Source organism: Vulpes lagopus, chromosome 17 (genome assembly GCF_018345385.1).
Source record: "Vulpes lagopus strain Blue_001 chromosome 17, ASM1834538v1, whole genome shotgun sequence".
Classification (NCBI taxonomy): Eukaryota; Metazoa; Chordata; class Mammalia; order Carnivora; family Canidae; genus Vulpes; species Vulpes lagopus.
Genome location: NC_054840.1, coordinates 28892612 through 28919350, shown reverse-complemented (window position 1 = coordinate 28919350; position 26739 = coordinate 28892612). Strand labels below are relative to the sequence as shown.

At 38.0% G+C, this 26739-nt stretch overlaps 1 protein-coding gene across 5 annotated transcripts in view; it reads right to left on the bottom strand.

Annotated features, from left to right (window-relative positions):
- PEX5L (peroxisomal biogenesis factor 5 like) overlaps positions 1 to 26739 on the bottom strand; it is a 228969-nt gene that overhangs the window by 61116 nt on the left and 141114 nt on the right. For all 5 annotated transcript variants that reach the window (XM_041732035.1, XM_041732032.1, XM_041732033.1 and 2 more), the window contains 4 exons: positions 25638 to 25832; positions 23631 to 23754; positions 22424 to 22520; positions 11701 to 11796 (listed from right to left, as the gene is read on the bottom strand). In XM_041732035.1, the coding sequence (XP_041587969.1) occupies positions 11701 to 11796; positions 22424 to 22520; positions 23631 to 23754; positions 25638 to 25832 (512 nt within the window). The remainder of the gene's footprint in view (positions 1 to 11700; positions 11797 to 22423; positions 22521 to 23630; positions 23755 to 25637; positions 25833 to 26739) is intronic.

Here is a 26739-nt window from a genome sequence, read left to right as displayed (position 1 = left end):
CAGCATTTCACAGGAAATCAAATTCATCTCTAATTATTTGGATGTGGCTCATGTATGTGTAAACACCTCTAATACCAGCTATGTTTTAACACCTCTTTGCCTTTTACTCACTGTGTCCATGCCTCTAGCCCCCTTCGTCTGTTAAGGGTGGCTGCTCTTGTCAGGACCTGGTATGGATTTCAAAGAATAAAAAGTAGTTTTCATATAAATTAAAGTCAACATATTAATACAAGAAATCTGATGTAAGGAAAAAAATACATCCCTCAAACAAATTTCAAGTTCAATTATTTTTTAATATTGTTTACTATCTGAATTAAGAATTTCCTCCTTCTCTCAATAGCTTCAAGGGCAGGGAAAACAATAGGTCCAAGGGAATATGTAAACGTGAGTTCTAGTTCTGCCTGCCAGTAACCAGCATTGTGTACTTGGGCAAGTTCCTTAGCATCCTTCTCCAGAGGGATGAAGTGGGCCCTTTGAAATCCAGGTAGAGGTACAAAGTCTAACATGGCCCGTGACATGTCTCATAGGACAGTAACAGAGGTTCCAGAGAAGACTGGAGACCTCTGGGACCATCATTAAGATCTGTGATGCTTTGTCTTATGTGTCAACTTGACTTGGTCTTGGGGTGCCAAAATACTTGGTTAAACATTATTTCTGGGTGTGTCTATGCGGGTGGTTCTAGATGAGATTAGCATTTTGAATTAGAAGACTAAGTAAGGTAGATGGCTGTCTTTTATGTGGATCATCAAATCCATTGAGGAGCTGAATAGAACAAAAAGGCAGAGGAAGGGGAAATTTCTCCCCTTTGCTTGTCTGCATGAGCTGGGACATTGGTCTTCTCCTGTTCTCAGACAGGACTTACACCATTAGCTTTTCTGGTCCCTAGGTCTTTGGATTTGGACTGGAACTACATCACCAGATTTCCTGGGTCTCCAGCTTGCAGGTAGCAGACTGTGGGACTTCTCAGCCTCAATAACCATGTAAGCCAATTCTTTATAACAAATCACTCTCTCTCTTTATCCTTATATACCCTACTAATTTTGTTTCTTTGGAGAACCATGACTAATACAAGATCTAAGAGACTGATGATTGATCATTTAGAGAGAAGAGATAGACCTGGCTATCTTCATGGCAAAGGACTGCTTTCTTAAACAATAGGAAGTATTTGTTTACTGAACATCAACTATGCATCCCGCATTATATGATATATCATATGCTTTATGAATAAAGGAAATTCAAGATACCACTTTGCTTACAGTGAGTTCACTGATTCTCTCCTGAATTCTGTATGGTTGTGTGTGATGTTCTACTTATTAAACCAATGCGCAGCTTAAGTGTCATCAGAAAAGAGATGTATCTCATCAATCAGTATTTTGATTTGATTTTATAAAAAGTCTTTCAAAACCAAAATGGGCAGATAGCTCTCCTGATTTAAATATAGAACTAAAGACTAGAACTATTTTAATCTTTGATCTCCATTATTTGACAAAAATAAGACTTTAACTTACAGATATTATTTTTATTCCTTTTCAATCAACTGGGAATAATAATATTCAACATTACAGGACATTTTATAGAATACTGATGATTGGCTTATATGGGGCAGCATTGTTATTCAAGAGATGGGGTTTTGAATAAACCAGAGAAATAGAATTACATTATTCTTCTTATAGTAATAAAGTTCTTAGAAAGTTATTTAACGACTGCTCCTAAAAGTAAAAGAAATCTGAAGAGAAAGGGAGGGAGGATGGGAGGCAGATAAATAGAGACAAAAGCAGAGAGACAGTGAGAAAAAAGAAGGAGAGTCTAATTTTCCTACAAATATCAGAACTGGAATGTACCTGTGGCAGAGACTGCTAACTGTCTTCTGTGCTGATAGCACTGTGGCCATTTCCTAGCCTTCCTTGCAGTTTGGGGAAGGGGTAGTGGTAGTGAAGTAATGTGTCTGACTAAGCTCCTGCGAATGGAATGTGAGTGGATGAGATATGGGCTGGAGCTTTTTGGAGCCTCCTCCAAATCTCATTCCCCTGGTGGAGGGTGGAGCAAGAACACACTTGCAACTTGGCTTTGACCATGCAGGTGAGGATAACACTCTAAGGAACTGGGGAGAAACAAGTTGCAAGGAACCTGGGTCTCTGAATGATGGCATGCAACAAATATTCCTGTTAGGATGGCACTTCAATTTTTAACAGAAGAAATAAATCATTTTGTTTGAACAATTCTATTTTGGGGAATATTTTACAGCTGTTAGCATTACCCTAACTAGTATTGGACCTCACAATCATCAATCCTAGTTTTTTTTTTTTTTAAGATTTTTTTTTTATTTATTCATGAGAGATACAGAGAGAGAGAGAAAGGCAGAGACATAGGCAGAGAAGCAGGCTCCATGCAGGGAGCCTGATGTGGGACTCGATCCCGGATCCTGGGATCACACCTTGAGCTGAAGGTAGACGCTCAACCGCTGAGCCACTCAGGCTTTCCAATCCTAGTATTTCTTAAACTTGAGTCATTTGATCATAACTGAAATTTGTCATTTCTGTCTTTTACCATTGTTTACTTAATATATTTTGTAACTGATACAGCTCTTTTACTTAAATAGGCAAAATCTACTCTAGCCTTGCCGAAAGTATATTCATGAAATCATCACTTTGAAGTTCTAGTTATATTTTTCTAATATATATTAAGATAAATGCACAATTATTAAAATGCTCATCCATTTTCCACTTAATCTCATAGATCAAATACATAATACTCAATATCAATTCAAACCTCTCATTTGCTGATGAGAAAGCTGAGGCCTTAATGGTAAGATGTTGACATGGTTAGAACCAGGACCTATGTCCAATTTGAGATTTTTCCCACATACACTATTATGCTATCCCACCTTTTTCATGTAAGTTTAACATATGATTCTTGGGTACAGAGCCTTCCAACAAATAGTTTAAATTACTCTCACTAAAAAAAAAATAATAATAATAAAATAAAAATAAATTACTCTCACTACAGTCTCATTAATCTTTAGAGAACTTCTTTGAAGAGGAAGGGATAAAATTATTGTTCAGGTCTTGTTAGTGCACAGAGCACAGAAGGCTGCTGAAGGCTGGTTCAGATGGAGTTTATATCTTTTCATGTTCACTTTCTTCTGAACTGATTTGCTCAGCAAATGTGGATGAGATCATGTCCAGAATGCAGATCCTATATTTCTCTGATTTGAAGTTCAGGGAATTTGTTTAAGCTACTTTCTGGCCTGCAGCTTGTCTACAAATATGGTCTAGAAGATCAATCAGTGGATAACTGAGGTTTTATTAGAATACATCAAGTCAAAGATTTTATTAGTTTTGTATTTACACAGTGGATATAAGGGACAGTGAAAGAATATGGTAAGTATCCATAGCACTGACTTTAAAAAGTTAGAGGCAGACTCTACATAACCCTTTTCCTTTAAATAGCTCATTTACCCATAAATTTATTTAAGACCATCTTGTACCTCTTTATACTTTTATCCATATCACCCATGAGGGTTTCACTCTCTTATCACCAAGTCTCTCTACAATAATTCTTATCTATGCTTCAAATTGTTTTGGAAATCAACTTTTATTTGTTTAAATTGAAAGGAAATTTAATCAGTATAAGAAAAAAGGAACTTTTGCCAGTTTCCCAATGCACAGTATCCCAAGTTTGCAGAACACATCTAATCTTTATGTAACCTATCTACATTTTGACATGGGAAGCCTTTAGTGAACATGACATTGTAAGCTTTAGGAAATCTGTATCCTGGCAGTTACTCTCAAGATTCCTTCAATACTGCCCAAATAGTATTTTTGGGCAATTTTTGCCCAAACAGTATTGCCCAAACAATGCTTTCAGATACTTTCAAAAGATTTTCGCTTAAGACAGAATGATTTAAGTAGTGTTGAATCCATTAATCTCCTCTATATACTTCATTTTTAAAAATATTTTATTTATTTATTAATGAAAGACACACACACAGAGAGGCACACACAGGCAGAGGGAGAAGCAGGCTCCATACCGGGAGCCTGATGTGGGACTCCATCCCAGGTCTCCAGGATCAGGCCCTGGGCTGAAGGTGGCGCTAAACCACTGAGCCACCCAGACTGCCCTCCTCTATGTATTTCAAAGAGGTGACACTGTCATACAAAGCAAAAGGAGATATGAGGGGGTGGTAGAGGCTGATACCCCTCATGGTATGAGAGCACCCAAGTCAGAGTGTTTTACATAATCTTATATTAATAAAAACAGTTCAAGAATGGTCTCCAATTTCCTTCAATCATTTACTATTTCTGAGGTGCCTATCAGATCTATGGTACATATGCACAGAATAATTTCAGGTAAAAACAAAATTTCTACGGAAAGAACTTTTTAGCTTACATCACTAGGACTGGATTTAGCTCTAGAGTTGTTTTGAATGTGGCATCTCCTAGTTAAACTCAGCAGAGAGATAAAGAAGGTCACACATGCTTCTAGAATAAGGAATACTATTTGGCATTAAAGTCTTTAACTATCCACGTTCTCACAAGTAATTACTAATTTGCCTGTGATTTCCCAGAGAAGGTACTGCTGGAAGGAAAGTTAGCCTGAAGCCTAAAGAGAAGTTACCTTGAGGGCTGTGTCCTTTGTGATAGGACATAGAAATGGAAAAATGGGGCCTCTCATAAAGGAAGGTCTAATACACTATGAAGAAGAAAGGGCGAGACCCTGGCCAGATCCTTGGAGAAGGATGAATATGCCCTAAGGAACATGGATTGTCATTAAAAGGTCTTTGTTTACACTCCTTTGGGGATCTGAGAAGATAAATTGAGGACTGGTAGAAATGCGAGGGAATAGCTTGAAAGACTACATTCTAGGAGGAATGAATGAATACCCTTTCTCTATGCTATGGGGCTTGGAGGAGTAGAACAATGCCACAATAATCTATCTGCTTAGCTAATTACCCCAACACACAGCAATTTAAAAAGAAAACAAACATTTACTATGTCATACAGTTTCTGAGGGTCAGGAATTTGGGAGTAGCTTAGCTGGGTGATTCTTACTTGGGGTGTCTCCTGAGGTTGGAATTAAGCTGCTGGCTGGGGCTTCAGTCATTTTAGGGCTTAATGGGGCTTGGGGGGATTCGCTTACAAGACGGCTCACACACGTGGCTGTTGACAGGATGCCTCGGGGTCTCGCTGGCTGTTGGTAGAATGCTTGGTTTCTCACATGCTAAAGGTTCTCATGACATGGCAGCCAGATTTCCTCCAGAGCAAGTGAGGCAAGAGAGAGAGCAAGGAGGAGGCCACAGTACCTTTTATGACCTAATCTTTAAAGTCACACACCATGGATCCCCTTTATTCTATTTATTTATTTTTAATATATAATATAAATATAAATATATAAATATTTAATATTTATTTATTTTAGAGACAGAGAGAGAGAGAAAGAGAGAGAGTATACAGGAAGAAGGGGCAGAGGGAGAGAGAGAGAGAAACCTAAGCAGATTGGAGTGTGGAGCCAGATCAAGGTTTGATTTCACAACTCTGAGAACATGACCTGAGCTGAAACCGAGAGTTGGATGCTCAGCTGACTGCACCCCCAGGTGCCCTCTGCTTTATTCTATTTATTAAAAGAGAATCACTAAGCCCAGCCCACATTCAAGAGAACTAAGCTCCATATTTTGAAGAGAATATCAAAGAATTTGTGGACATTTTAGTTACCATAAGCAATATCACGAGTGAGGCTCAATGGGAAGAGAATAGGAGTCTGGGGAGAAATCAGAGCTCTAGAGTTTAACAGTTTTATTAGAATTTAATAGACTCAATTAGCCAAAAGGATTTAAAGTTATACTTCCTATTCTTTTTCTTGCTTCTGACCACTGTACTTCCCTTTGTTCATGCATCTTCATTTTTCCTCATTCACATATTTCATTATTCTTTTTCAAAATTTGTTCAGAAGGAGAACTCCCTCAGGATAAAAGTAGAGCTGTGAAAACATTGATTAAAATGCACACAACAAGCATTATAATAGTATTGAAGCCAAGGGAAATGTGACTTTGATTCCAGGGACACAAGTTCATTTTCTGTTAGTCAGTAAGTTTGTGATATTTCTTAAGCAACCATTAAAGACGACATGCTTCGAGGAATAGATGCATTTAAGGAATTAATTACTATTTTGTTTATTTATCCAGCAAACATTTGTGAGGTCTTGCTCTGCACGGCCTTTCAGACTCTCTGAAAGGTTGCTGAGAGCATAAAGAAGGATGCAGCATGGTTCCGGGTCCTGCATGTGAAGAGGTCAAAGTCTAGTGCGGAGATGGCTGTGTAAACCCATGGTAACTATATCACAAGCTATACCTGTATGATGCCCTGAGTGGTGTGCATATACCTGTGATTCTTCTAGCTCTTTAAGGGCAGAGGTTCTTATATTCAATTTTCTATTCCTAGCACCCACCCCATAAAAGGAGCTTAACCATGTCTGATGAATTTGTTGCTACATCCAGTTAATTTGAAGGCTGAGGCACATAGACAGACAAACTAGCTAAATGCAATATTACCAGATGCTAGCCCATCTTTCCTTGCTAACAGTAATAAGGATGTATTTTTCATGTGTGATTGCAGGTGTAGTGACTGCCCATGTGACCTTGTCTCTCCTCCACAGATGCAACACAGTTCTCTCTAGGGACATCTGTTCCTGGGAGGCAGCTTCAGGCCTCATTGAACTCCCAGGGTTTCTTCCCTGCTTCTCACTTCTGAGATTCCTTGTGCATCCTTCCTAGGGACCGCTATAGCTGACAGTGTTTAGGATGCTGGCTAGAAAGAAAATCCAAAAGGAAGCATAGAGTAAGCTCTTTTCTCTTCTTGTTCAGGGAAGATTTTCTTTTTAAGCCTAGAATGGGAATATTTGGTTCTTTAGTCCTAAAATTACAATACTTTGAGCAGAGATGAAATTTTTGGTTATTTTTCAATAAAATGTAAGATATAGAGGCAAAGCCTCCCCCTTACAAAGCCTCAGTAGATTGAACAGTTCAACTTAAGCTTTTGCACATATACAGGTTCCCAGGTCACTTATGATATACAATAAATGTGCATGTGGCATTATCTGTCTACTAGAGAGTAGAAGAGACTGTATTTTAGCTCAAACCTTAGTTGAATTGTATATTGTCAGGTATTGTGTAGTATAAGTAAAAATTAGTTCATACCATGTAAAATACAAAACACGCCCAATGTTATTACTGTGGCAAGGACTGGTTGGTGCTACTTGCATTGTTATAAACACGTCTCACTGATTGATGAGACCAAGACAACCACAGAGGACATTTCAGCAGAGTCCTGGGCAGAAATCTGGATGGTACAGACAGAACTGTTTCCATCAACCATGAAAATGTAAATACTAAACTATATTAGGAGTTTAACTATAAACTAAATTATAAACATATATTAGTGCTTTATATGCAGCAACAGATGGAAGTGTGTCCACATTAGGTGATTAATAATCAGCCAGGCATCCATTAATTCAGCAAATATTTACTGAATACTTACTAGGTACCAGATATTGTTCTAGGTATTAGGGTACAGTGGTTAATAAGAGACAAGGCCTCTTTTCTTATGGAGGTTACACTTTAAAGTAAAAAGACAAGCAACAAACAGACAAAAACAAACAGGAAAAGACCTAGTGATAAATATAAGGATGAAAAAACCCTAGGTGCTGTGATAGCAACTGGGTGGTCAGGTTCAGCTTCCTGAGGCATTGGTACGCAAGCTAAAATTTAGATGACAAGAAGGAACCTGCTGCATGAAGATCTGGGGGAAGTGTGTCCCTGCAGAAGACAGAGCAGGGATGGTGAGCAATGAGGTTGTCATGTGAGAAGAAGAGAGAGAATCTCAGGGCCCCTGGGGCTCACGGGGGTCTGAGGAACAGAAGGAGCTGGAAGGGGGACCAGGTGTCAGGTCAAGAGGCAGGACAATGACCAAAAAATAGGACTTAAAAATGGAATAAAATGTGAAATAGAAGGGATACTGGAATCAGATGATATAAAACTATAAGAGAGAGACTTTGGAAAACCTCACCATGCTCCAGGCCTGATTTTCATCTGGGTCTCGTTAGTGTTGAGAACCGTCTCTAATGAGGCCAATCTGCAGCACCACTCTTTACTTGTTTTGAAATGAAGAATGAGGAACTTTGAGTTCTTTTAAGAATCCTATATCCCACTACAGTGTCTATAACATCACTTTTTGGTTGATTACCAACATAATACATGTTTATGATGGAACATTTGGAAAATACAGATAAGCTAGTGGAAGAAATAAGACTACTCCAAAGCCAGCACCTGATAGAACCACCATCAACATTTGGGCACAGATTTTCTTTATGCTTACATAGTGCAATGATTCAGAACATGGGCTTTGGAGTCTGGGTGAAAATCATGGCTTTGAAACTTGCTAACTGAGTGTTATTCGTTTTTCAATTGATCTTAATTGCTTACAAAATGGCACGTAACTGAAATCACTTTAAGCCTCAGTTTCCTCATCTGCAAAATGAGAATAGTAGTGTTATCTTCTTCATAGGACTACTATGAGGATTAAATAAGATCATCCATATAAAGCTCCTGACTTGCATACTGTATGTACTTTTAACATGTTAGGTACTATGCCATTATCATTTTTACAAAGTCGGGAACATATTGTAAAACTACCAGTAAATACATTATTATTCCAGTCATCACCAGGCATTTTTCCATGTTCTTAAATATTTTTCATAATGTAGTTTTTAATGGTTACACAGCATTTTACTAAGAGATACAATTTAGCTAATTCTCTGTTATGGGACAATTAGCCTGTTTCCAAATTCTCCCTATTTAAAAAAATATTGTAAACTTTCATGATTATAAATTGTAAGAAGTGGCTGGGTCAGTAGCATGTATTCTTGGATGCATTTCATCATACCCTCTACTGTGAATTAGACTTTACCCTTGGATAAGAACAATGTTGGGAAGTAAAGATTCTGCATACATGTGCAGTTTTGTAGGTCTGATTTCCCATAAGCTTAGTAAAATACTCCCCTCTATCCTCTTTTTCCTCCACATCTGTTCATACCTTCTGGTCAGCAATATCCTCCATTCCCTAAGGAAGCTTCTCAGTTCCAGGCTTCCAGAGGAGCCATTTTGTTTACAGATTTCTGGTTTGCTGAGAATTCTGTACTAAATATTCATTTCACTTGAAGCCATGGATGTATAGGATTTTAGTATATTAGAAATCCAAGCCCTCATCTTACAGGTGAAGAAACTAAAGTAGATGGAGCAAGCGATTTTTCCAAGCTGGTTCTCTGGTCTAGGCTATGAGACAGCTGGTCGGGGTTGGCTCATTTCTTTGTCTCTAAGTACCTGGTTCAGCAGTCAGTGCACGTAGCCAGCCAGTGCTGTTTGTTGAATGAATGACTACTTGAAGTAACTTAAGGTTACTTCAAGCCTCCAAGGATTCTAAGCAGGAAAGGACCATAAAAGTGTGGAAATTGAAGCCTATGTTGGTTAATGAAATGTATGTTGTCAGTTAGCTATTAGTGATGAGTTGGAATAACAAATCAGTCTCTCAATTCCCAGGAGAGACAAGGAGACGCCAGCAGAAGACAAGGCTTCGTGGGATCATGTGGGAATCATGGAAAGAAGGGATTAAACTAATTCTGCCTTGTTCTAGAGAGAGCAAAGCCAAGACTAAGGAAAACTGGAAGTTGCTCATAGGCCAATTTCAGCATAACACAGGGAAGAGCTTTTTAATAGTTAGGACTGTCCAAATTGGAAGCAGGTTTTCTTGAAAAGAAGTTGCCACTAATTTGAAGTATTCAAGTAGAAACAGGATATGTTTGAATAAATAATTTACCAAGTATGTTTGAAAAGAAAACAAATTTTATTTTATATGCCTGGTTGGGATAGATGACTTCTAAGGCTTCCACCAAAACTAAGATTAAATGATTTTGTGAATATATGTATAGACACACAAACACACACAGATAGATAAGTGAATAATTTTTTCCTTGAAGGGAGAAGAAATGTGTGGGAAATATCAGGAAGGGAGACAGAACATAAAGACTCCTAACTCTGGGAAACGAACTAGGGGTGGTGGAAGGGGAGGAGGGCGGGAGGTGGGGGGGTATGGGTGACGGGCACTGAGGGGGACACTTGACGGGATGAGCACTGGGTGTTATTCTGTATGTTGGTAAATTGATCAATAAAAGTTAATTTATTAAAAAAAATTTTTTTTTCCTTGTTGATACCTTAACTTAGTAATTACGTCCTCTGAGACTGAACTCATTGTGTTTCTGGGACCAGATGAAATCTAGTGTCTTTACTTACTCAAGTAAATCACTTTCTATTTAGTGATAATTTAGTGTGCTACACATAGTAGGAGTTCGAAAGATGAATTTAAATTAGCTCTTAAGTCTGGAAAAATCTACATTTAAGATAAATTCAGTTACAGGCTCTATGTAGTTGAATAAGTTGAACTCAGCTGGTCTCAATCAAATATATCAGTTTATCACATTCAAGAACACTAATGCATTAATTTTTTTTAAACTAAAAAAGGATAAAATTAAAAGAAGAAATTTGGGTGGATTGTACTGTGATGAGATAAAGTCGTTCTCCTACTGGATTGCTGAATGATGATATAACATTAAGACAGAATTATTTCCTAGAATATAAAGAACCCTTTTAATATGAAACTGCAAATGTGATTTAATTGCATTTCAAGTATCGGGCTACTGAAAGACTGCTCATAGTATAATAATTTTATCCAAATCCTAGTGGCAAGACAATCGCATAAATGAACCATATCACAGGAATACTTTCAATTTCCAGTAATAGAAATGGAGGTCCTAACAAGTTCATACTTGGGTTTGGTGAAAAACTCCACTCTTAAATAGCAATCTAACAAAGCTTTGAGGAGTATCATAGATGGTGTCTGTGATGCACTTTTTGTGATTCCAACCAGAAAGGAATCTTATTAGAAGGCTAAATAAGGTAATTGATGTGCAAATTAGGTACTTCATTTGCTCTATCAACATTGTCATTTTTAAAAAAGATTTTACTTATTTATTCATGAGAGACACAGAGAGAGAGGCAGAGACACAGGCAGAAGGGAAGCAGGCTCCATGCAAGGAGCCCGACGCAGGACTCCGTCCCGGGTCTCCAGGATCAGGCTCTCGGCTGAAGGCCGTGCTAAACCACTAAGCCACCCAGGCTGCCCTCAACATTGTCATTGTTTTGAACCCCCTTAACAGTAAAAATTTATGGCTCAACTATCCATTGGCTAGACTATCTCAGCCATGCTTTTTATCCCACTCAAGAAAATGTGTATTTCAGAAACAGCACGATCTTCTGTGTTTCAGGCATGTGAACCTTGACCTCACAGAGGCATAGCAAATGTGTAGCATGGGTTCATCATAGAACCCAGATGAGACTCATATCTTTCTGACCAGGGCTCCAGACAGATTGCTAATCTATCACAGAATTGGTTTAGGAATTGACATCTATTAATCACCTCTGGTGGCAAGTCAAAATTTCTCTGGTAACAAATCTCATCCTAACAATCATTATCATGGTTATTTCATGTCTATAAAGTGAGACTCATTTCATATGTATCCTGCTGAAGTTTCAATTTTTGAATTCCACTTCCAGAAACATGAAACAGAAAAACAATTAAAAAAAAAAAAAGTTACCTCCACTGCTGCTTTTGCCCTTTCAAATTCTTCTTCCAAGGAATGGTTTCTAGAAAGTAATGCACTTCCCCAGCGCTGTTCTTTGGTCAGTCGAGCCTGAAATAAACCAAACACATGGTGTTATAGTTTTGGAATCACTGAATACAAAAAATACAAATATTTTTCCTTTTCTCATATTTCCCTAGAGTTTAAGAAGCATCTGCAAAGGATGTTATTTTTGGAATACTTCGCAAGCATGATGTTGCCCAAACTGGGATGGTGCCAAAATTGTGTGAACATGTATGCATGATTCTTCTAAGAGTGAGTCTCAGCTCTGGTCATGTTAAAAGCAAAGCCCAGGCCCAGCCTTCCAAGGATCTTACTTTAATTAGTCATGATTCCAGGCATTGCTATTTTGGTAAGTCCCCCCAGGGGATTCTAATATGCAGCTAAGATGGAGACTCTCCATTAGAAGCCTAGACCTAGGAACTGATATTCAAGCTTCCAGTTCACCTCAGTTAAAACTGCAAGCTGCAGAGATGGAAGGTGGCTGCTAGACCCTCTCCTTATATACACGGCAGATCCTCATTCTTGAGTTCTCTTTCCTTTGCCTTCCCTCATGTCCTGTTTCCTTGGGACCTTGCACAGCTAAATATTAGTTGCTTAGATAAAATCATGTTTGATAATGCCGACTGGTTTGTCACAATTAACAGGCAACATGATATACATCTTAACTTAGCTAAATGCATATATTCCAGAAGACTGGCCCCACAAAGAGTCTGCTGGAATTTTAAAATTGTTATTCATTTTTAAGCTCACAAAAATGAAATACATTCTTCTTGAAAAAAGTAATCATGGAAAATAAGAGGTATACCTCTAGAATTTCTCCTTTTCAGTTGCATATATATTCATGTACCTGAGATAGTAACGTGCTTCGAGAATTTTCGAAACATAAATGGTATGCTATTCTGTAGCTTTCTTTTCTCCATTCAACAATATATCTTGGAGAGTTCCACATTTAGTATTTATGGATCCACCTCATTCTTGCCCAGGGATTTCCCAGTAAGTATGTACTATAATTGGTTCAGACCTCTCTCCATGAGCAGTCATGGTATTTGTGATTTTTCTCCATGTGAGAAAAATGCTTATTTTCTTGTCTATCTTTCTGCTACACTGTGTGATCCATGAAGGTAGGGTTTTGTCTGTAACTTTTGTTCTGCTTGTACTTAGCCAAGGGCCTGAGAAGTGGTATGTGCTCTAAGAATGTCTACAGACTGCAGAATGAGGGATTGCACTGATAAGGCAGCTAGATGCTTGGGGAGCAGGAGGAGGGAGGTTCGTGGAGTCAAGCCTCCCTCCTCCCTTTTATCAACTTTTATCCATGTATCTGGTTCCTCTCCTCCAGGGATGCTCAACCTCTACTTCTATGGGAATTATGTGAACAGGCCTGGGTCCCACCCTAGACCAAAGAATCTGGGGGTAGGACCTAGCCATTAAATGTTTGAAAGGTTCTTTTGGTGATTTTGAAAAGCATCCATGTTTGAAAACCACTGTTCTAGAGCAAAACTTTGGCCTTCACTAAGCACTTACCATCTATACAGTACAGTTGCTTTTCATTTTTTCTCTACCATCACTGGTCCTCAAGAGGAACCCCCCCCCCCCCACCCTTATTACACAGTAGTGATACCAGGGCTCACTACATGTCAGATGCTGCTTTCAAGTCCTTTAGATACTATAATTCACTTTGTCTTTTCAACAACCTGTGAAGTAGGTATTATTATTGAGTCCGTGACATTGAGGCACAGAGAGCTAATTAACTCGCCGAACATCACACAGCTATGAAGTGGTAGGGCTGATGCTTCTGGGCCATGGTCATAACCACTGCACTATACTGCCTCTCATCAGAGGCTGTGGTTCACTGGCCATTTTGGGAAGATGCAAAATCTAGAAAAGCTCTCTTTCAGAGTTTCATGCATGGTTGAAGGAGTCAACTAAGAAGCCCTCAAGAATACTGTGGGCTGAAAGTAATAATGAAATAGTTGCTATGAACACTTCTGAACATAAATAATAATCTTAGACTATATTTTGCATTAATGAACAAGGAAGGTTAATTTATTGAAACATTAATTTATATTTTCTCTTCCTTGATGTATTCACTGCTGTATCCCCAGTATCTCCTCGAAACAGTAGCTGCTCTGTAAACAGTCAATAAATACTTGTTGAAAATATGCTATTGGGGAATATATGAATTGATTAATTAGAGGTATTTCACTTCCCTACTCCCAGAAGTTAGCTCTGTGTTCTCAGTCAAGGTTTCCTAGTCAATCCAAGAGGCTAAGGAGAGTTTCTAGGGAATTGAGATGGGACTTGTTTTTTTATCCTGTGCTTGGAGTAGCAGAGGTCCGTGTTAGCAAAGCCCTACTGTCCTAGTTCTGGGGATGAGGAATGGCTGCCGGGGGACTTTGTGGGCTACCTAGTAAAGAGCTAGGCTTGTTAGCGGCACAGGGGTATGGCCTCTGGAGTTGTGTCTGTGGTCAGAAGAGGAGAAGAGGAAGAGGGTAATAAGGACCTGTCCGGGCCTGCATAGGCATCACTGCCTCACTCTGAGGTGGGCCAGGCTCAATGGCCACCATGAACAAGCACCTTATTCTCTGGGCCCCATGAAAGCTACTACTTTCTCTCAACCCAGATAAATAGGATGGGGCTGGGGAAAGAGAGCTCTAAAAATATAAGTGAGATTGATTATGACAGGTTCCTGATATTAGGGTATGGACATAACTTTCTTGGGGGCCACTATCCATCCTGCTCACCAGAAAGTCTGTGTCTCCTTCTCCCTGTGCCCCTCCTCCCTGCTCATGCTCTCATAAATAAATAAATAAATAAATAAATAAATAAATAAATAAATAATCTTTAAAAAAGAAAAGGTGCAGATAGTTTATAACCTTTCACAAAACTGATGTTTTAGGATGTTATAGCCTCGTGGAGAGGTTAACCCCAAAGGGGTTATGATCTTATTGTCTTGTGGAAATTAACCAACCTTGTATCAAATTTGGCAAACTTATTTTGGCATTTTTTCCCCAACCAGGTCCATAAATCTGTTCCTTTATTTTTTTATTTTTAAAGATTTTAATTATTTTTTTGACACAGATTGGGAAAGAGAACACAAGCATGGGGAGTGGCAGGCAGAGGGAAAGGGAGAAGCAGGCCCCCCGACGAGCAGGAAGCTGGATGTGGGCTCTATCTGAGGACCCTGGGATCATGACTTGAGCCAAAGGCAGACATTTAACCAACTGAGCCACGCAGGCGCCCTCTGTTCCTTTACTTTGGAACTCGCTCTTTTGTCTTCCTGCTGGTTCCTTCATTAATAAAATAAACAAATTTTTAAAATGTGGACACATGGTAAGAAATAAACTGAGCTTTTGTATAATAATGTCATAAATGACCCATGAATGGCATGAGAAGAGAGAGAAATCACTAATATTTTTGTCCCAAGGCACCTCCTTTTATTAGAGGCACTTTTCACCAGTGAAATATGATCTGTCTCTCCTGTGAAGCCTGACCTAACAGAACTCCATTACTGTCACTGGCTTCCCTTCATCAATGTTTCATGACCCAAATGGATTATGAATCACAGGATGCAAAGGGCATCATATATCAGGAAAAAGAGGCAAAATCACTCTCAGGATTCTAGACTTACAGTTCATGCTCTCACTGTCACTTAAAATAGCAAGTGCAAATAGAATCTTACTATGCAAATGAACTTTTACTTTGGTAGTAAAATTACTATTTAGGTAAGTGCTATTTCCCACGTTGCTAGAAAGGCCTGAAGTTATTACTAAGACAAGTGTTGCCTACCTCACACTTTACAGCCATTTATTTTGTCCAAGGAAACTAAGAGAAATGTTATAAAATATAGGAAAACGCTGAATGTAAACAAAGGCAGTTTCCAAGGCCAGAGTATTATGCAACTGAAAAGACTTGGAAACTTTTCAGCAATTTAGTAGCGCATCAGATGTGCTGGTTTAGGATTGAGGATGAAGTACAGACTGTAACACATAGTGAAGAGCAGCCTTCCTTTCAACCATGACTTGTTTATTTATTTATTTTTCCAGCATCTGATTTCATTATAAGCAAAGACTGGAATAAAGGAGAACATCTATACGCAATACTGGCAAACTGCAAATACTGCTTAATATGTAACTAGAGGAATGGTAAACAAGACAATTACAGCCATAAATTTGAGTTGAGGCTGTTTTGCTATCACCATGGCTGTATTAGTAGTTCTCGGGCTTGAGCAGGCATCAGAATCATTTGGAAGTCTTATCCAAACAGATTGTTGGGCCCCACTACCACCGGGGTTTCTGCTTTAGCAGCTGTAAGTGTGGGAGTGGGGGGCCCAGAATCTGCATTTCTAACAAGCTCCCAGGTGATGCTGATACTGCTGACGGAGGGACCTCACTATCAGAACTTCATATGCTGACATTATGTGTATGCAAGTGGAACTCTGGAGTTCACAAATGTCCCTGATGTAGGCGTCTCTTTGTTACATCACATGATTTTGAAAAATGCTCCACCGTTACAGCCACCTCCTGGAAGTGCCTGGGCTTTAAAAACAGCCATTTTAATTGGTTTAAGCTAATTGGATTTTCAGGTATTAACATTCTCTAAAGAAGAAAGCATTTTGTTCCCTCAGCTGTTGATTGTTCTGAATGATAAGCACCAGGCAAAAGATAAGAATTAAATAACTCTTTAAGAATATTGTTTTATTCTCTTTGTTCAAAATTATGATTGTGATCCAAGTTATGATTTGAAAATTACTGTGTTTGTGGCTGTGGTTGTCCTAGCACAATAAACCTGTTGGCTAACCTCTATGTCAGCCATTCATAACCCCTATACAACTGCCTTTATGTTACTGCTAGAGATTTCCCACCCAAACACCTGTTTAAAAAGCTCAGTATATTTTCAAAAGAGATTGATGGGGAAAAGGGAGCTGCTTAGCAGTAGAAATGAAAAATATAACAACTAGCAGACCTTGGGTAACAGTGTAACATAATAATTAAAAGCATAATCTTTGGAGTCAGACTGCCTGGGGCCAAATCCTGTTTGGATTTCATAGTAACTGGTGACCTTGGACAAATTGCTTAATCTCTTTAATCCCCAGTATTCTTATCTGCAAAGTGTCTATTAACTTACAGAGACTGTATAAGAATCGGCTACAATAACTCATGTAAACATACACACAAAATGCTCAGTACACAGCAAGTGCTAGAAAAGCCGACCTTTGTCACCATCTTTCCAGTTAGTGCTTATCAGGTGTGACTTTAGAAATTCATTTAAAAATTATCTTTAGATAATTTAGAGCACTTTTGGTTAGTGGTTAATGAAGATTGATTGGATTCTTACATAGAACAGATAAATTCATTCCTCATTGAATGGCCATGATTTTTTTTTCTTATTGTTGAAGGTACACAAAAAAAGTTGTACCATATGTGTCAAAGAGCAAACTCCTAGAGCTTTGTGCAAGGTGGGCAGCATATGGTTCCCATCTCCATCCTATTATGAAATTCTATGTTGTAGAATGTCAAAGCAAATCAGTGCTTATTTTGATAAGAGATGGACAGTCTATTATCATGTATAACCAAAAATTATTTTTGAAATTGCCTTTAAAAATGATAAAAGAATAAAATTTTGTCATTTTCATATTTTTATATTTTTTATTTTTATCTGCCTTTCAGTTATCCATTAAATAGCCACTACTTTCAAATTGTTAAATTTCACAAGTGTTGTTTTTTCTCCTTTTTATTAGTATTCTCTTATTTTTCCACTTCAGCAAGTGTTTGTTGAGTACCTACAATGTGCAGATTTCCTGCTATGCTGAAAGTGATCGTTCAGATTTCTTTCCTTCTTGCCTTCCTACTGTTCTTGCCCTTCTGCCTTTTCTTTGCTCCTTCCTTCCATCTTTGCTTGCTTCTTTCCTCATTGGTAGCTCACTGTGTAAGGTCAGGAGGGGATAAGGGATGTTGATGTGGCTCCTGTACCGTCTTCCAACAAGCAAAACTGTGTTTATAAAGTGTACTGTCTAATTGTTTCTAATAGACATAAAGGTCTTGATACTCCTTATAATTGAATTGTTCTTTCTAACCTTTCCCGAGCCTCACTTACGGCTTGTGGATTGTAGACACTCAATCACATTTGCAGAACTGAAATGGAATGGAATGCAAACTGTCAGTATTTTGAACAGTAAGAAGGTTCAGAAGGCATTGGGGAGGGGAGGCACAAAATTGTGTATGGTCTCAGATCTGACGACAATCCTAATTTATATTACAAAGTTTCTGGAAGAAAGTGATGAATATTCTTTAAAATCACTTAGCTCATATTAATCCTAGAAATGTAAGTAATAATCAGGGCTTCCAATGAGAAGGGAAATAGATGGTTTGTGAGTTCTCTCAGGTGAATAAGCTTGATGAAACTGATATGAAGTGGTATGTGGTTAGAACAAAGGCTTTAGAAGCTGATGCGTGTGATTGAGTAATGGCTATTCTGCCCCTTTGCTACTTCTCTCTAAGATGAATTTCTCATGTAAGATGGGGATATTAATTCCCAAGATTATTGTAAGAATTTCTAATATATGAATTATTTGAATATACATATCTGCACTTATATCTTAAAGTTTCAATTGTTCTGATTTGGGATACTGCCAACTTGATGGAATTATGACAATATGGAACTAAGCACTTGCTTTGCCAAAGTCAGCAAAATCAAAGAGTAGCATGATTATGACTAAGTACTGGAGAGCCTGGTTCTTGCACCTTCTTATTAGGTCCATCTTAGGTTGGCAAGAACCTGTCTTGGAGCTATCCTTCCAGTGTCCAGAGTTGGCAAAGAACTACTTAACCATCACTTTCTAGCAAAAGTCGGATTCATTTTCTTTTGCCTAGCCACTGTCTCAACCCATTTATTAGAAAACGCTAATTTTACGTCATCACTTGTGTTGTTCTTCAACTCTTCAAATGTTTTCTAACTTTTGTATGAATCCTTTAAACAATTAACTCCAGGAAATACTAATTACTCAGTTTTGTACGTGTCAAGAAACTTTATTCTTAAATACAGAGAGATTATATAATTTATTATAATCTCTTGCCAGTCTGATTAGTGTATTCAAAACACTATTTGAAAGGGACTAGACTACATTTTTCCTTTTCTCCATCTTGAAAAGAATATAAGCTAACATAGGAATTCTCCATTTTCTTTGTGATCCTGAAATATAATTTTTTTAAAAATGTGATTTTGAAAAAGGCTTGCATATAGCTCCTTGCCTGTTGAACCTAAGATGGTTTATGTTGGCTTGAGAGAGAGAAGACATTTCCTTGATTTTTCCATGAGCCATCTGTGTGACAGTGGAGCAGTAACAAGTTTTGGTAAGCTGAAATTGTTTACTTGAATAGTTTGCAAGCCAGTTTTAAGTTAAATTTTTTAACCACCTTCATCATCTTATCCACCTAGAGAAATCATACATTTAAAGGTAGTATGTTTCTAGCAGTAAGAACCTTTCTTTTATTACAATTAATCAGTCTATTCTCTTTCTGTTTCATTTGAATGATTTAGTATTTTAGATGATTAAATCCCCAATTCATTAGATTGTCCTAATTTAACTGTAAACTGGATTTACAATTAGGAGATTATGAATTTTCTTAGTTTAGACAAATATTGATAAACATGCATTTAAAAAATATTTATTTATTTATTTTAGAGAGAGAGTGTGTGAGCAGGGGGAGGAGCAGAGGGGGGTGGTTAAAGAATCTCAAGCAGACTCTGCATTGAGTGTGGAGTGGGACAGGGGGCTCAATCCCATGACCCTGAGATAACAACCTGAGCCAAAACCAAGAGTCAGAGGCTTAACCAACCAAGCACCCAGGGGCCCCAACATGTAGTATTTTTAAAAAAGCGAATTCAGAGATAAATTCTTTACAAATAATTGGTAACTTTCTAAGGGATTCACATTTTATCTAGACAGAGAACTGTCACAGTGCATTTCAAACTATGTTTTGGAGGACAACATTGGGAAGCTCACACAAATTTTCCAAAGCACATTGTGCTTGCTTAAAGGCACACCAGTGGGCAAGTGGAAGGACAATGTGGTGGGATGAAATCAGACAACCAGCAGGAGAGTAGCAGTCATTGGAATAATAAGATAAATGCATTGTGGGTCTCCATGGCAACCAGGGACCCCAGCTGATCCTCTGCCCCTCCAGCGTTGTGTAGAACAGCCCACCTGCGCCAAATCTCCCCTTGCTGCAGAAACAAATGTTCTATTGCTATATTAAATTGTTCCAAAGATCCAGGTTATGAAACAGTACCAATTACTTTAGCTGAATCTAAATCTCTAATGCACTTAACAAGAAATGTTTCTCTAATAAATATTATCAATTTTAAAAAAGATACATTTAGAATGAACACAGAGGATGGAAATACATTTTCATGCTACATTTACAATTCATTAAGCCTCCCAGGGTTATTTGTTCTGCAAGTGAGCTGACTTGTTTTCCAGCAGATTCTTGGGAGCAGTAAGGTCCACCCCTCTCCAACGAATGTCAGAAATGGGGAGAGGGGGCAGTTCTTTTAGTGGCCTGGAAAGGTTTCCAGAGGTCTTCCGTTTCCTCAGCATTTCCGATCTGGCTGTGTCCTCTTTCTTTATGCCACTTACTAGCTCTGGGTGCATAGACCATTTTCTTAATCTCACTGTGCCTTACTTTCCTGTCTATAAAATAAGGGTAATAAATAAACTTATCTCACATAGCCATTTGTCAGGATCAAACGAGCTTACATGTATTAGAAGGCTATCATAGCATTCAGTGATATTTGCTATTATCATAATTGTCCCTTCACCTCAGATAAAATATTTCCTTAGTTTTAATTTCTGATCTGGTATACTCAAGAAAATTTCTCTTGCTCACTTCATCTCACTTATTTTCAACTTGATTGTAGACTGCATAAATGTGGACACATTTCTTAAGAGATCTTTGTCGTTTTAGATCAAGGCTATACCCTTATAAAGTGTTTGAGCAAATAAAAAGATTGAGACTGACTTTGGCCTTCTTGGCAGTCTTACCCAAAGGAGATAATTAGTTATAGACAAACAAATTACACTGGAGTTAAGGATCATGGGATGGACAGGTCTGGTTCATACCATAGTTCCACCAGTGATTAGCTGGGTGCCCCAGAAGAAAAAATTGACTATACTGAGACTCTTTAAAGGATTCTTAAAATGAGGCTATAAGGGGCACCTGGATGGCTCAGTCGATTAAGCATCTGCATTTGGCTTAGGTCATGATCCCAGGATCCTGGGATCCAGCCTGGCATCAGGCTCCTTGCTCAGCCGGGAGTCTGCTTTACCTCTGCCCTTTTCCCTGCTTGTGCTCTCTCTCTTCCTCTCAAATAAATAAAATCTTTTTTAAAAACGAGGCTAATAGTAATTCACAGGATTATTTGAGTATTAGACGTCATATATGAAAAGTACAAAGTCTCTAATTCTCACAAATGGTAGCTCTTAGTATTATCATTACTCTAATACTATAATTATTTATTCCTTAACATAAAATTTATTTTAATGTGACAGTCAGGATCCTGATATGTAAGTACCTGGGTCCATGGGGCATACATGTGAATGAATGCTCAATATGTAAGTTCCTCTTCTTGGTGTTCTATTGTAGAAATATTGTTAATACTGGAGTAGAAGAGATTTTGTATTGCAGAATGATGGAGGGATCCCTGGGTGGCTCAGTGGTTTAGTGCCTGCCTTCTGCCCAGGGCGTGATCCTGGAGTCCCGGGATCGATTCCCACATCAGGTTCCCTGCACAGAGCCTGCTTCTCCCTCTGCCTGTGTCTCTGCCTCTCTCTCTCTCTCTCTCTCTCTCTCTCTCTGTGTGTTTTTCATGAATAAATAAATAAAATTAAAAAAAAAAACAACAAACAAAATGATGGAAAAGTAAATGGTAGAAAAAAGAAAAAGTGCTAAATATATAGTGAATTCATTAAGACATGTTCAGCCAAATATACATATAATTCAATATATACATATGATATATGTATATTATCATCAGTTATCTCAAGCATTGAGATAGATTACTGAATGAGAAAACATATGAAATACAGAATATAGAAAAAATACCTTGAACTTTTTGTGAAAATTTAAATAAAATATTTATGATATAAATTATCTAGTAGAAAAAGTGGGTTTGGGGCAGCCTGGGTGGCTCAGTGGTTTAGCGCCGCCTTCAGCCTAGGGCCTGATCCTGGAGACCCGGGATTGAGTCCCACATCGGGCTCCCTGCATGGAGCCTGCTTCTCCCTCTGCCTGTGTCTCTGCCTTTCTCTATCTCTCTGTCTCTCTCTCTGTCTCTCATGAATAAATAAAAAAATAAAATCTTAAAAAAAAAGGTGGGTTTGGGGAACCTGTGTGGCTCAGTTGGTTGGGCATCCAACTCAATTTTGGCTCAGGTCATGATCTTGAGGTTGTGAGGCTGAGCCCCCATTTAGGCTCCACATTGGGTGTGGAGCCTGCGTGGGATTCTCTCTCTCCCTCTGCACCTCCCCCATCCCACACACTTTCTCTCAATCTTTCTCTCTCTCTAAGTTAAAAAGAAAAAGAAAAAAAGAAAAAAAGAGGTGGGTGTATAAAAGAATCGTTTTTGTTGTTGTTTTTGTTGTTGTTGTTGTTGTTGTTGTTGTTGTTGTTGTTGTTACCTGTGCTGGAGGCACTAATTCCAACTCGGAAGCTGACTCAGAGTTCAGGGCGCTTTTCCCACCACTTAGTTCTGGTTGAGATCTGTGCTCTGAGGACCTATAGGGGTTGAATAAAGGAGATCAATGTACATCAAGAAACAAATTCAGCTAGAAAACCAGTCAAGAAACCTAGTTAATCTGGATCACTGAGAGCCATGATAACAAAGCTCTCATCAGAATTTCGATGAAAAAGATATTTTCTATATAATTTTATTATAACGACCACTTTCGAAATTTAAGTGGCTGCAGTGTGCTAGGTGTAATTGTCTCCGATCGATTTAGAATTCTGTTCAATTATGTACAAACAGTAAATAAATGCATCTAGTTTTGTTACAAACAGATTTGCTTTATTAAAAGTATTGTGTTTTGGGGAGGGGAGTACCTCAGTGTCCCAAGTGTGATTTGAAATTTATATAGAACTTGAAATGTCATAATAAATAGGGGCAACAGGACACTGAGGCATGCTGCCCTTTAGGAAGCTTTAAAAGCATGGTAAAATTCAGGTAGCCAATTTTTCTCATGGGCACCCACAGATTATTGTTAATTAGTACATTATCTGACAGTGATGATTAAGATAGTCAGGAAAGGTTACATGTACCTGTTACCAGGTACTTTTTTCTTTTTTTATTGTTCATATATATATTTAATTTTATTTAAATTCAATTACTTAATATATATTATTGGTTTCAGTGGTAGAGGTCAGTGATTCATCAGTCTTCTATAACCCCCAGTGTTCATTATATCACGTGCCCTCCTTAATGTCCATCACCCAGTTACCCCATCCCTCTACCATCTTCCCTTCCAACAACACTCAGTTTGAAAAACATTTATTTTAACTACTTTTTATGTAACATATTGAATATGCACACATATGTACATATATGTATAAACCTATTTTTATGGATCAACTCAATTATACAATAAAAAAATTATCAACAAATATTGGATCCTGAATTATGAACCTACCAAAATTATTTTTGGCTGAATTTTTGATAATTTAGGTGAGATACTTAGTTTTAGAAGCCACAACAATTAACACTGATACCGAGGGTTAAACATGGCACCAGATATTTGGATTGACTGAACTCATTAGCTATTTCAGTACACAGGAGAAATACCCATACAGCTGATACACCATTACCTATTTTGTGATGTTAAAATATCTTACCATAAGAGTTCTTTTGATCCAGTTCTAGATGAGCATGATTTTCTCTCTGCCATTGGATGCCCCTTGCTATTTCGATCTCCATGAAACTTAACATCATCCCATTTTTCCAGTTGTGTTTGAATGTCTATGAAGGAGATAGGAATGGGGTAAGAGGGACAATGGATTTCACGAAGTACAGAGAAAAGTAGAGAATTTAAGATTAAGAAGTCTTATACAAGTGAACTTCACTCAACTGATGCTCCTAAGCCCAAGACCAACTTTTTAAGATTGCATGAAAATTAATTAAAACATGTTCAGCTAAATAAAAATGAGACCTATTAAGATAAATTGATTTGCTTTTAGTTAAACAATCGAGTTGTTTTATCTGAATTTACTTCAAGGGCTATGTGCATTCTGAGTTCTGTGTATAAATCCATGGAATCCCATGAGAATGAATGTATAGAGTACTATCCCGTCTGCCTCCAGCTGAAGAGGTGGCTTTGAGGCAGTGTGGCATGTTTCTAGAAAGAAATTCTATTAAAAGAGATGAACCTCACTGTTAAAAGAAGATAGGAAGGAACTGGAACACTTTTCACAGCTTTTGTAAAACTGCTTAATTTTTCATCAATTGAGGGAATGAATAATGGGAATAGAAAGAAGGGAAGCAATGGAGAAAGTCAAGAGAGTGCTAGAACCATTTTCTCCCTGTGTTTTAATTCTTAAGAACTTGGCTAGGTTTGTTCTCATTAACAGGTGTGTGACGGTAAATAAATCACTTAAACAGCTCTGAGCTCCAGGTTTTTAATTTATAAAAAGATAAGTTTGCAGTCAGTGTCCTCCAAAATTTTTAAACTATTTTTATGACTTCTTCATATGACATTTTCTCAAAAGCAGAGAAATGAAAGCTTCATTTTATAGTTTATTGTGTTACGTTGTAGTACATTGAATAATATATCCTTACATAAGTGTGTAAATTTCATTATCCATCAGTACAACTGAAAAATCCTAAAGCTTTCCTCCAGAGAGACAGGCAGGCCTCAGAGAGGGACATGGCAGGGGAAAGGGGACAGGTTATTTCTGGCTTTCTGAAGTAACTGTCACTTTCTTTCTCCTGAGAAAGGAGACTATAATTTGACTAGTTCCATGAGATAGAGTTAAGCTCTCCTTTCTCAGGAAGATATATAGTAGATAAAAGTATGGGTTTTGAAGTTAATCAGAACTAGGTTCAAATTCCAGGTCTTTCTCATACTAACTGAGATGTTAGTTACTTAAGATTTAAGTTATTTAAATTTGAAAACCTGGGTCCTCTCTTTTTTCTGAGTTACAGTGAATTAATGGGCTAATGCATGTAAATCATAGCGTAGTCCTGGACATGATAAGCCATCAATAATTGGTAGCTGTTGTTATTATATCAGATACATCCCCATGCATGTTACATGTTCTGGCTGGCTATTCATAGACCTTGTGTTAAAGCTGTTCTCTCCCTCTCACTCTACTGGCTATCTCTCACTCTAGACTAAATGCTCCTAGAGTGCAAGATTCATGTCTCATTCTTACTTGTAATTCCAATGTCTCATATGGTACCTGCCATCTATCAAGAACTCAATACATGCAGGTTGAATAAATAAATGAATGAATCCACATCAGTTATGCAAAATTGAACTCCCCAAATACTTTTTTTTTTTTAGATTTTATTTATTCATTCATGAGAGACACAAAGAGAGAGAGAGGCAGAGACACAGGCAGAGGGAGAAGCAGGCCCCATGTGGGGAGCCTGATGTGGGACTCCATCCCGGGACTCCAGGATCACACTCTGGGCCGAAAGCAGGTGCTAAACTGCTGAGCCATCCAGGGACCCCCTCCCCCCCAATACTGTTTAATTCAAGCACAAAAGAAGTGTGTGCTGCCCATATTCCTTCATGGAATTAATCTTTTCTACTCCTTTGCCACATGGTCTTAATATCATTTGTGGAACTTCCTTGTGTTAAGGCAAGGGCCAGCAGCAGCAGACACATGCTATTACCTTACCTAAATCTAAGGATGATGTCTCTGGGCCTCGGACAGACTGGCCTCTCTGTTCAGCATCTGCACTGATGAGATCAGATCCATCAGCCTTTTTCTTGAGGGACGAAGTTTTCGATGAGGCCTCCAACTTCTTGGCTTTGGTTTGGGTTTGAGAGACAGGTTCACTCAGGTCAAGGAGATCCAAACCTGTGGTCAGTACTATCAGAGACAGAAAAGGTTAAGATAAGCTCACTCACTGCTCTGAAATTATTTTTTAAAAATAGGTTTTAGTTGGTTGCAGAAGGATTTTGTGGTTGTAGTGTAGGTTAGAAGTATCGAATCAAGCTAGCTCCCTATTGATTTATAAAGATGGCCTGTATTTAGACTGAGAAGTTTGCTACATGTTCTCCTTTATTTGACACAGTACAAACCCGCAAATGGGACTTAGAGCAGCCTCACCAGTAATGAAAGTTTAAATAAAATTAAAATAATAATAAAATTGAATCTAAATTCAGGTAGCACTTACTTTATTGCTTTGCCTTATTTATAGAGAGGTGTATTTTACAGTGCAGTTTTCCCAGAGAAGAGTGTATCATATTCAGAGACATGTTTGCAAAACAGTTATGAGGAAGATCTGGAAAAGTTTCTAATGCCTTTGTATTTTAAATTTCAAACTTTGTGTATACTAAAGTATACAGTATATAAAGGAATGTTGTTAATCATTGCTTATTTAATTAAGCAGTTCAATCAGAAAACAGCTTGCTGTTTGGGCTCACACTAGAGAAGTATCTCACAATCCATAGCTGATGAGTAGATACACATGTTAATGCCTTTGCTGCTTAATATGCAAATTTAAATTTCCATGTAATGAACCATAAAATGGTTACACTTTTACTTCCTAGCAGGTTGATTACATTGCATTTAATACACTAATGAAGGCAGAAATAATAATTTGTTCAGATGCAAAGTAGGCAAATAAGAGCGAAAAAGGCAAGTTTTGTAATTCTTCCTCCTTCTTTCTCTTACCATGCAAGTCACCAGGGTTTGACTAGTTCATCTTGAGAAATGGAAAGTTCCAGTTAAGGGAGGTCCCCTCCAGCCCTGCCACTCCCCTGGTTCACACACC